This window comes from Vipera berus (genome assembly GCF_964194415.1).
Source record: "Vipera berus genome assembly, chromosome: 2".
Lineage (NCBI taxonomy): Eukaryota > Metazoa > Chordata > Lepidosauria > Squamata > Viperidae > Vipera > Vipera berus.
This window is the reverse complement of record NC_138203.1, coordinates 168,399,114-168,411,736: the sequence shown is the minus strand read 5'-3', so window position 1 is coordinate 168,411,736 and position 12,623 is coordinate 168,399,114. Positions and strand designations below refer to the sequence as shown.

At 40.3% G+C, this 12,623-nt stretch overlaps 1 protein-coding gene across 1 annotated transcript in view; it reads left to right on the top strand.

Annotated features, from left to right (window-relative positions):
* GRIN2C (glutamate ionotropic receptor NMDA type subunit 2C) overlaps nt 1–12,623 on the top strand; it is a gene marked incomplete at both ends in the record, with an annotated part of 55,091 nt that overhangs the window by 29,051 nt on the left and 13,417 nt on the right. Inside the window, one exon of the mRNA XM_081316963.1 lies at nt 9,753–9,878. Coding sequence (XP_081173089.1) covers nt 9,753–9,878 — 126 coding nt within the window. The remainder of the gene's footprint in view (nt 1–9,752; nt 9,879–12,623) is intronic.

The following is a 12,623-nucleotide window of genomic DNA, read 5'->3' as shown; positions in this document are numbered from 1 at the left end:
ATTTGTTTGACCATTTCCTGATATAACATCTCATTGGAAAGTTGTGACTGAGAGACTTGTTAGAATTTGAATAAGGCACATCACTTTCCCTATAGCAGGTCTGGGAAATAGATGGAAGGTAGTTGTGTCATGGTTAAAGATGCTGCACTCAACCGGCTGGAAGGTTGGCAATTTGAGATCCTAGTATTATGTGACGGGGTGAGCTTCTGTTCTTGCCTTAGCTCCTGACAACCTAGCAGTTTGAAAATATGCCAGTGCAAGTAGATAAATAGGTACCCTTTGGTGAGAAATTAACAGCATTCCATGCACCTCAGCGTATTGTCATGACCACAGAAGCATCACCAGCTCCCTTGGCTAGGAAACAGAGATGAACACCTCCCTCTAGAGTTGGAAATGACTGGACAGGGGAATCCTTTAGCTTTAGTTGTGTCCTGCAACAATTATTGTTAACATTCACAAGCCATAGTTAATGTTCACCATGGTTTAGTAATAGAGTGAATGAAATGCTGTGATATATTTACTTCAAGGCCTACTTCGGTAGTTCATCCTCAGGGCCTATGACCCTGATCTCATCTGATAGCTTCTTGATTGATAATCTGGCTTCTGAACTGAACAGGGTCTCTGGTTTATTGGATGTTGCAGAAACAAGGACTTCCTATGGAGTCCTTGATGCTCTTTGAGTTTAGTGGTTTGCTTGCAGCTGTTTCATCTCCTGAGTAACATCGTCAGTGCACAGGAGCATCATCAGTGCACAGGAGCATGTGTGTAAGCAAACAACCAAGCTGAGAAAGCACCAAGGATTATGCAGTTCAACCCTGAGCTACAGATATTCTCTTTTACTGGAAGAGAAAATCTTCAATGTCAAAAGTAGCTGCCACATTGACAAAGTCAAAAAGATTCAGGCAAATGGTCAGAAGGAATTTAATCTTCAGCTGAGACTGATTAGTGTGAGAGGCAAGCTGTGAATCCACCAAGATCTATGCACGTGCACCATGTGCATATAAATAAGTGACATAAAATGCCATTTCACAATTATGTCAGTAACTTCGGAAAAGTTTAGACCTATTTTAGGAATATGTCAGAGAGTGGAAGAAAGAAATGGTAATAGGATTCTACTGAATGGAAAGCCACAAAGAACAACTTTCTTTCTTCCTAGAGCTGTTAGACAAGTAATAAAATCATTTCTCCTTCAAATAAGATTTGGCTGCATCTATGTAGGTGTTCCCTATTCTTCCTTCTGGGATGTTTTTTCAACTGTCCAGTCTAGTCCACAGCCTGAGATTTTCTGATAATCTTCCATCCAGACCTGACTCTTCTTAATTTCTCAAGGTCAGTTGGCTGCATTGGGCAAAGACTTTCTTAAGAAATAACAGCATTCTCACTCAAAATGAAAACTCAGTTATAGCCAACAACTGATGTTATAAACTGCTACAGACATTGCTCTGTGGGTCTTTATCCTTTCTGAAATGGGTATGTGTATCCCACCAGGCTCAAGGTTGACTCAGCCTTCCATCATTCCGAGGTAGGTAAAATGAGGACCCAGATTTTTGGGGGCAATTAAGCTGACTTTGTAATAATGCCGCTTGGGTGTGTGTGTGTAAAAGCCCTAATAAGCAGGCATATACATAGAATGAAGGCTACTGCTAAGTTTGTAAGCCGCCCTGAGTCTTTGGAGAAGGGCGGGATATAAATGGAATTAAAATAAAAATAAAAAAAATGTGTATGTGTATTATGCTTTTGTGTGCGAGAGACAAAGGACAAAAGAGTTTCAAGAAAAATTCAAGAAAACAACCTTTGGTTGTAACATGCTACAAAAACAGTAAGTTATGTCTGTTCCAAAGGGAACCATTAACTATGGAAACATGAGAAAGAAGAGCCATGAATAGCATCATGGTCTGTCTCTCAAAATTTGCTCCAAGATATGGATTGGTGCTTGGTAGGAGTGCAGATTGCCTCTATTTGCATTTTTTTAAATTGAGCAAATAATACAGAAAAATAAAACTGTGAGCCTCTAAGTGAAACCGCACTGTTTTAAGAACTTCTAATGCTTTTAGGAAATGGAAAATATGAAACTGTACTCAAACAAAGCTTGACTCCTCTGGCATCGCTATCTTATTTTTTAGAAAACCATCCAGTGATCTTGCAATCGGAATTAAAGTAATGATGATGATTCCTTGTCTCGTCTTTCGCTGCCCGTTCCCACCACTACCTTTTATATTGCAACTTCTTATTCAGTCTCTTTCTGGAGGAGAACCCTTTCCTTTCCTTTCCTTTCCTTTCCTTTCCTTTCCTTTCCTTTCCTTTCCTTTCCTTTCCTTTCCTTTCCTTTCCTTTCCTTTCCTTTCCTTTCCTTTCCTCTATCACTGCCTTTCTTTCAGGAATTCAGAAAAGCTGGCAGCGTTCCTTCCCCCCCACCCCTCCGTTTCTTATTCTTGCAACAGCAACCCTTTGAGGTAAACTGGGCTGAGAAAGGATAACTAAGAGATGACCCAAAGTCTATAGCAATTCATGTGATGAATCTACAGCTCCTCATGATTGTATCTCACTTTTCATCAGCTGTATCTTAAAACCTATCACACACAAGTACAAGTTAGTATCTCATTGTGTTCCCAAACAAGTGAATGTCATCTCACAACGCTGTCATTTTCCTGAAAGAATTGAAATGCTATCCTTAAAATGAACAGCTGTGTTTGCCTTTTGAGCTGACAAGTGATTCATTGGCCTAGAATGTCAAAAGAAGGTTGCTTGACAATTGAGTGGACTCTTATTATTCTCCACAATGAATCTTTTCACATAAAGACAGCATGTCTTGAGAACCTGTTATGGGCTAATTCCTGGATGAGTCGAGATTTCATCAAACCAATTCACACTCACGTGCAAGTTCGATGAACACGAGCAACTGGTATTTCTAGGAAGAAAAATGTAGACTCCCTAGGCTAGGGAATATTTTGTTTAGAAATTATAATGTCAGTGGGATAAATAGGTATCATGTCACCTACTGAATGAATAGTTAGGGATGCTTGAGGGATTTGCTCTTTGTAAAAGAGAGATTGTACAAACTGACTTGATTCGCATGTTCCAGATCAATATACACTATCCCTTTAGAGTTCTTTTATAATTCCAGATTTTGTGGAAAAGGTATGCAACATGCTTTCACAAAGTCAGAAGTATTCAAAATAGTACTTTTACTTTTGATAATAGAGGAAGAGCAGGGCCCCTCTTGGGTGAGCATCAGCTGCCCAGGGAAAATCTCTGGATGAGGTGCAGAAGATTTTCGCTCTGCAGCAGAAAGATTTTTGGTCATCTCAAACAGGATTAACTGTTGCAATTCATATACCAAGGGGTGCAGCTGGCATTCAAGGTGCCCTTGTACAGAATTCCATTAGTGTCCCAGCAAGTTTTTAAATCTTCCAGCTGCGTGAATGTGCACTGGCTTGCCAATAAAAACATATTTTAATATTCTAATTAATATCCCCACTTGTCCATTGTGAAATCTTTTCCATACCGTGCAACAGGTGCCTCCCTCCCTTGTGTGGCACCTTTGTGCAGCACAGGTTGTGATGGTCTTTGGGACAGTGACTTTCTGTGTTTAGCAGAGCATATCCCAGTTAAATGGAACTAGGACTCCGGCCTAAGAGTATTTAAATGTATGCTATTGAATAGATATACTATTACAGAGCAATCTGTATTCATATAATTTTTCCTTCCCATGGGTTCTTTCTGAGAGACAGACCTAAGCTCAATAGAAATCTGGGACTCTTCTTGCTATTACAAAACTGCCTTCCCTTCCCTTTCATCTGCCTCTCAGTATGCTAATGAAATGCATCTGATGCCATCAGATAAAGTTTATGTCCTTTATGACAGGAAAGGACAAGCTGACAAATGGGTCTCAGTGATGGTATTTGGGGGGACTGAATTAATCCCATTCATTATTCAGTCTGCCTTTAATGCTGGAGCTCTCAGTGTCTCTCTGTTGCTGCCAACATCTGAAAATGGCCTGGTCTCTCTCTGTCTCTGTCTCTCTTTCTCTCTCATTTTCTTCATTCCATATATTTTTTGTGATTATGTGATTTTTCTCCTATATTGATCATGTCCATGTGGCTATTCTGACACTAATGACACAATCTCTCACAACTGTCTACTCACCACAAACACAAGATGGGAGTCGCAGCCTGTATGGCCTGGTGTGCAGAGCTGGCTTTCTCTCTGTCCCTTGAAAACCACAGAGCTAATAATCATCTATTTACCTCTGCCCCATCCATTTCCTCTGGCTCCTCTTCAATCCTTACCTGTCAGGGTAGCACATCTGGAACCTTGGACATTGTCCAGAGAAGTGGGAAGTGTCAGAAAACAGTCATGGATTGCAACCCTATCTGCAATAATCTATTAGGCACACTCTCCAGGTGACAGCATTACAATTGTAAGGTACTCTGAGTCTCCTCTAAGCAAGATTGAGCAGCATAAAAAGTTAATCATAAATAAAAATAAATTTGTGAAATTGTTGATCTGCTGTGATATTGATAATCCCATCAAAGAAATATAGGTTCAGTATGACTCAAGCAAACACTCCCACCAAAAAAAACACACAAGTCTAAGTGACTGGAGGAGCTGATATGAAGTATTTTTATGGTTATTCGTGTTTACCAGTGGGAATACTGATCCCATAGAAAATACTGCTTTCATGAGATCAATATTCCCATGTTCAACCTCCCCTTCCTGAAAAAAGAAAAAGAAAAAATAGGCTGCATAAATGAGAAGTCTGGACTCTCACAGCCGCAATTAAGTAGTTATGATTGGACAGGAGTGGGCATCTTACAATCACTAAAGCAGAGTGGATTTCTGACTATATTTCTGACTATAAGTGTGTAGTGGGGTGCCCCAGAGCTCTGTTCTGGGCCCAGTGCTCTTCAACATCTTCATCAATGATTTGGACAAGGGGATAGATGGGGAACTCATCAAATCTGCAGATGGCACCAAGCTGGCAGGAATAGCCAACATTCCAGAAGACAGGCGTAAGATACAGAAGGATCTTGACAGATTCCAACACTGGGCACTATCTTATAAAATGAAATTCAATGGTGAAAAAACTAAGGTTCTACATTTAGGCAAGAAAAACCAAATGCACAGGTATAGTATAGGTGGTACCTTGCTCAATAGTAGTAACTGTGAGACGGATCTCGGAGTCCTATGAGCCAGCTGTGTGCTGCAGCTGCCAAAAAAGCCAACACAGTGCTAGGCTGCATTAACAGAGGGATAGAATCAAGATCACGTGAAGTACTAATACCACTTTACAATGCCTTGGTAAGGCCACGCTTGGAATACTGCATCCAGTTTGGGTCACCATGATGTAAAAAAGATGTTGAGACTCTAGAAAGAGTACAGAGAAGAGCAACAAAGATGATTAGGGGACTGGAGGCTAAAACATATAAGGAACGGTTGCTGGAATTGGGTATGTCTAGTTTAATGAAGAGAAGGGCAAGGGGTGACATGATAGCAGTGTTCCAATATCTCAGAGGTTGTCACAAAGAAGAGGGAGTCAAGCTATTGTCCAAAGCACCTGAAGGCAGGACAAGAAACAACAGATGACAGTTAGAACAATTAACCAGTGGAGCAACCTGCCTCCAGAGCGGTGAATGCTCCAACACTGGAAGTTTTTAAGAAGAGACTGGATAGCCATTTGTCTGAAATGGTATAGGTTTTCCTATCTGAGCAGGGGGCTGGACTAGATGGCCTCCAAGATCCCTTCCAACATCATCATCACCACCATCATCATCATCATTATTAGTATTAGTATTAGTATCATTCGAAGCCTCCTTGAGATGTGAATTTTATATCAGGGACTTTTGAATTGGGATAAGAGGAAAACATCCACTTTCATACTGGAACTTCTTGAACAAATGTCAGAATCCCACAGCAGTGGCTAGCAATGAAACAGACATATTTTCTAAAAATATGTTATCAAGGTCTCTTCTTACCTCAATAAATAGTATTTGAGGGTGAGCCTATATTGTTACTTTAACAATATTAACTTGTGCTATATGTTTTATCCTACATGATCCTCTATCACCTGGAGGTTATAATTAAGGATTTGATTTCATTTCCACTGTGTGGTAGTCTAGCTTGTGGCTGTTTCAGGAGAATATTCTGGTTTTTTGGTTGCATTCCCATCATCCCAAACCAGCAGAGCCATGTCTATGGAGATTCTCAGTCATCCAGGTCATGGTTGTCCCAAAGTACTTTTTTCACGAGGCAACTGTACTTTCTTGTTTTTCTTTGAAGATGTTTCGCTTCTCATCCAAGAAGCAAAACCACTCTTAGGCCACTCTTTGAAAGACAGCAAATTCCACATTCTGAACAGAGACGACCACTGGTTTGAAAGAGGGGTCAAAGAGGCCATTTATGTCAAAATTGAACAGCCCTCTGTCAATTGAACAGCCCTCTGTCATCTATCTCCAGTCTACAACACAATCCTTTCAGCAGTTCCAAGAAGGCTCCACACCCATTTGCAATACTCAGGTAACCCTGACAACACAGATAAGCCTCCAGGTGCCATCGACTCGCTAAAAGAATGCAAATGACCAGCTGTCTGCAAGGAGTATAAATCCTGCCATTTCCCACCATCCAGTCAGAGCTGAAGAAGCTTCTTGGATGAGAAGCAAAATGTCTTCAAAGAAAAACAAGAAAGTCCATTTGCCTCATGAAAAAGCATCTTTGGGATTACTTTAAGAATCTTCTAGAATATGAATATGAATCCTATTCCAATATTTCTTTGCTTGATCACATGTCCACATAAATGATAAAAAGTCCCTTCTTTACATCTGCATTTCCAGCATTCATTTAAAACACCTTTATACATTCTGGATAACTTATCTGATGTTAAATACCAATGATATGTCATTTTATAAAATATTTCTTTTAAATTGTAATTTAATGTAAATTTTAAACCTTCCATCCACATATTCTCCCATTGTTCAAGCTTTACATTATATCTAGAGTTCCCTCCAGAATCATGCAGTGCTTTATATATTCACTTTCCAAATTCAAATTCAATAATGTTTTATAGACCTTAGCAATGATATGTTCATCACTACCACATAGTAGGATTTCCAAATCATTTTTAACACAGTCAAAGCCATAGCTCTTTTTGTCTAATTTAAATATTTCTTTCAGTTGTAAATATGTAAACCAGCAGCAGGACTATGGTTTCTTTTCTATACTATCCTTTTGTATGCTTCACTAAAGCAATATTTACTTCCCCATTTAGTCTATCTTCAGGGTTCTTTGCAGAACAATACTAAAATGACTTTGGAGCCTCCTTCCCTTCCGTCCTTTTTTTTAAAAAAAATTGGCTTTGATTGTCTAAATGCTTATGAAAATGTTTCAACCTTAGTTCCTTGACTGCTAAATGTTAGTGACAATCTTGTGCCATCGGCCTATCTTCCCTCATCCCTTGCATACATTTTTCATGTTTATCTGCAGAGTAACCTTTTAGTGAGTGAATGTTTCTCCTATTGGGTAAATCTCTTGTTCTCTCCTTTTTGTTCTCCTATCAGTTTAGGTTTTATTTTTTTCAAAAATGCTATATATAGCAGAAGTGTAGCAAAGGTCTCTCCTCAGCGGGTGCATAAAATCAACCCAGATATGAGGTTGATATATGTCTGATTTGTTCTGATTGGAGCTAATGTAAGTACACACCCCCCCACACACACACATGTCACTTTCTTTTACTTGAATTTCTTGTAATCTGGATTCCCTGCCTTGAGTTTCAACAGAGAAAGGGTGAGGATAGATTCAGGTTTAGCTTCCTCTGGGATTTAACTTCCACTTGTGTCTTCAGGGGCATGCCTCTTCTGTCTTGGAGATGAGGGATGTATCTAGACTGCCACATCTCACAATTAATCATGTGGGACATGTGAGCGCAGCAAAAAAGTATGCAGCTACAGTGTAAATGCTTGTTTTTTTGAAATGGGAGCCTTCTGTGAAATCAGGACCTGCATATCAAGCATCATACTGGCATCCTTCTGATTGTGAGTGACAGCCCTCTGACAGCACAGGGAGAAGAGAAAAGAAAGTTGGGGGGAAAAGGGAAGCTGGGAATTCTAGGCTCTCTTGGGTCATCATGAGCACATCTATCACAGCAAACCATAGCAGCTGTACTTGCAACATATAAGTGAATGACGTTACATCCACCAGAGTCTTATGTTAAGAGTATTCTAGCTCAGTCTTTCCCAAAATTATATCCTGTGGATTCATTGGATGGGGAATGTTTGGAATTGACTCCCAACCTATTGGGAAGACAGCAGAGTAAAGAACTCTTTCTCTCTATATAAGTGGCACTGCTCTAAGTTTGTGCAGAGGCTACTTGGGAACTTAGGGGTAAATTTGGTCCCTCCTGTTTACTTGAGTCCATTCTGGTATTCAGTGGATAGTTTGGATTTTAATGTTGCTTCTGCCAACAAACATACTTTGAGTTTGTTCCTGGAGAAGCATCAATTCATGAATTAAAAAGGCACTTCTCTGTTATATATATGCAAGTCCTGCTTACTGTCTGACTATCATGTCAAGGTAAAATTCTCCATATCCATCTAATCCATCTAATCCATCTATCTATCTATCTATCTATCTATCTATCTATCTATCTATCTATCTATCTATCTATCTATCTATCTATCTATCTATCTATCTATCTATCTATCTATCTATCTTCTTTCTCTCTATGCTCTATATCAGACATGTCAAACACAAGGCCCGCGGGCCGGATCCGGCCCGCGAAGTGGTTTCATGTGGCCCGTGAAGCCATCCTGGAAACAGTGAGGGAACGGCCCCCCACTGCCTTGGCCCTGGCCCAGAGACCCTCCTTCTGCCAGAGACCCTCAGATCTGTCCCACTCCTGCCCAGGCCCCCATAGGCACCCTTGATGCGAACGATGTAGAGCTGGCCAGGCCCACCCAGTAGGCCATAGGCACTCTAGCCACGCCCACCCAGTAGGCCATGCCCACCCTGGCCACACCCACCCGGACCCCTGAGGGCAACCGCAATGCTGATGCGGCCCTCAATGAAATTGAGTTTGACACCCCTGCTCTATATCCATTTATTGTACAATCTATCTATATCCATCTGTCTAATTGTCTATCTGTCTCAGTTTAGGTTCATACCGGTAGGAACAATCTCTATTGATTCTTGTCACCAACAATGTTTTTGAGTTGTTTTTAATTTTGTTATTGCCAGTATTCAGAAGTAAGAAGAGGTGCATATAAATAAATAAAATAAAAATATGTTAATTATGCACAAGAGGGAGACATCAGCAGATATGGAAACACCCACACACCCAATACAATTTGGTGGTGTATAAAGAAAATCCCAAATTCCCAAATGAGAAATTAGTATACTGGTCCTTCAACACAGTTGACAGCAAGGGGTTATGAGGGAGAATGGAAAAGAGGGGGAGAGGTAATAAAATAGAGTATGTGGGGAGGTCATGTCAAATTGCTTGGAACAATAAATTGCAACATTTTTGTATTCCTTCCACGTTACAGATCTCATTGTTCACGATGATGTAAAGTTATAAAAGATGTGATGGGAAATATTTTTTTTTTATCTCAGTAGACGTTGCATATAAATTTCAGTTCCTGTTCCTTGGGTTAAACTTTCAATAGGAAGAATGTATAGCTTGCGGTAAGAGTGCATAAACAAATGATTTCTCCTAATCAATCCTGTTGTCCTGAGTTAATTGGATTCCTCTCATCTTATAGAGCCTTACAGCCCGGCTGTGTGGGTGATGATGTTTGTGATGTGTCTCACGGTTGTTGCTATCACAGTCTTCATATTTGAATATTTCAGTCCTGTTGGCTACAACCAGAATTTAACCAGTGGCAAAAGTAAGTTTCAAAATGGCTCAGTGTGTGAGTTGCATTACTTGGGTAGTGGGGGAGGTAAGACAAAAGGCTGGATTATTCTTTTATTAAGCATTTTCCTAGCAATAAAATAGACCAAAGAAGTCCAAACGTTCTTGCCTATTGGCCTTTTTCAACCACCTCAAGAAGAATGATAGCCCAGACTGAACAGAAAGATTTGAAGTAAGCATGGAATGGAAAAAATATAGAGCATGCTGTCTTATGGTAATCTATGAAACCACAGGCGGAAAAGAGGAGCTCTGCAACTGCAAAAGATATTAGCTTATAAATACTTTCTCTATTTTGCATGGAACCCATTGCAGTTCCTGCCAATGAAGAGTCATACATATCTGCTCCTCCCAGGATCCCCTTTTGTCTGATTCCCAGGATAAGAGCTCTTTGGCTGTTTACATACAGGGATGTGCAGCTCTTCAGAGCAAGTGTGGACTTACTATTGGACCTCTGCATCTTGGACATCTATTTCCCTGAGATTGTGCAACTGCCATGTAAGCCTAGGCAATGGCACCATGTTTTGAAGGAGGCACCAGCAAATGTAGCATATCTGCCAATACTTATTCTGAAGTGCTGCACATGCCTAGTTAATAGGATCATTTTTCACCCAGTGGCAAAGCAGCAACAAAGCAGTATATGACATTAATTTATTTGTAATTGTTCCCAGATTTGTATATCGTAAGTGCAAACTTGGCAATTACCATTGATCTCTAATACTTCAATACTTGAAGGGCTACCACAAGGAAGACGGGCCAATTTATTTACCAAAGCACCTGTAGACAGGGCAAGAAACAATGGATGGGAACTAACCAAGTAAAGAAGCCACCTAGAACTAAGGAGAAAATTCCTAACAGTGAGAACAACTAACCAGTGGAACAAATTGCCTTCGGAAATTGTGGGTGCCCCAACACTGGAGGCTTTTAAGAAGAGACTGGACAATCATCTATCAGAAACAGTATAGTCTCCTCCAAGAGCAGCGGGTTGAACTAGATAATCTCCAAGGTCCCTTCTGACTCTGTTACTGTTACCTCATACACACATGGGTAACAGATAAGGAAAGAAGAACTTACACATTAGATTAGAAGTCTAGCAAATCTTGGGTGAGAATCTAAAAGTTGTTCAAAAGCTTAAAGTTATTTTTTATACCTCATTAAACACTGAACATACTAGATTTCAAGAGACCAAATCTGTTACGACTGAGTGGATTATTTTTTTAAATGAAAAGAGCCATCTAAAAGCCTTTTGGGCAAGCTATACAGACCAATGAAATGCAAAGAAGAACAATGTTCAAATGCATGTATAGAACTGGAAATGTCAGAGAATGGCTTTTCTCACACCTGTATGATTGCTGCAATATCTCCTAAAATTCTGACCTCTCTACAATAATTTAAAAATTCCTCTTTGAATCTTGTAAGTGGACCTATAAACACCATACCCTAGAGACTGTTTTGATTTAATCTACAGTGAAAAACAAATCACATGGTAGCTTGTACTTTATTTTTTTGTCATTTTGACCCAGGCTGCTGCTAAGCCTTGTGTGAAAAATCCCTCCATTCTAGGCCTGGTCAGTTCTTTGACAATATCTTTGCCCCTGAACTGTCATCAGCAAGCTAGATTAGCCTGATCTTCAAAGGTGCCTGTAGGTTTCTTGAGCATGGTTCTCCAACTAATAGGTCCCACTTCTTAGAGATGTGGAGAGCTTTCTCACTGCTGCTTTTAGATGCAAGCTGCTGTTGACCTCTATCCTTGATAAAGCTTATATGTCCTGACAGGTGGATAATGAAAAGGGTATGAGTGGGATGAATTCCTTCCGACTGCCCATTGCCACCTTTGTTCAGTCATCTCACCTTCCAGAGATTTCTCTGAATTTCTCACCTTGGAAAATTTGCTGTCATTCAGAGATCATAGTTAAGGATGCTGGAATGATATGGCAAACTAATTAGGAGGAGATAAGAGCCCAGAGTGAAAATAAGCAATCTTTTTTTAGCTTCCATCATGTTCTTTGGCAGGGTGAGGGACACCTGGATGCTCCTGATTGCTTTATTGGAAAAAACTCTCTCTCTCTCTCTCTCTCTCTCTCTCTCTCTCTCTCTCTCTCTCTCTCTCTCTCTCTCTCTCTCTCTCTCTCTCTCTCTCTCTCTCTCTCTCTCTCTCTCTCTCACACACACACACACACACACACACACACACAGTATTTTGCATTTTCAGATTGTTGTTTTCTTTGTTGCATTCTTAATTTAAAGCAAAAAAGACTATCCTAATACAAGAAAAAATGAAATATTCAGAACTTGAGCCCACCACTTTGTTTCCCTCCTTCTTAGAAATTGAAGGAATCTCCATACCAAAAATGTCCCATCATGATTTTTCAAGACTGCCTTCCCTCCTGCAGTTGCATTTTGGCTGTGTGTGTGCAGAGAGGGATATCACTTTCTATATTACTCTGGGTTGCATGTACGCCAGCATCATCTCTTTTCCCCCCTCTCTCCTCTGACTCTCAGTTCTCCTTTGCTAACAGTGTTTGCTGTCCAGAGACTACTCCAGGCAGCTGATTATGGTGGTCCTGCTCCTTCACCCTCTCGGGGGACTCCAATGCATAGGGGCAGTGGTAGGGTGTGTAACACCAGAGTAGGGGCCTGGCTCAATGCTGGTCAAAGGGAAATGGCAAAAATGTAACCATTAACTTTTTTAAAATTTAATATATGTATGTTTAGTGGCATA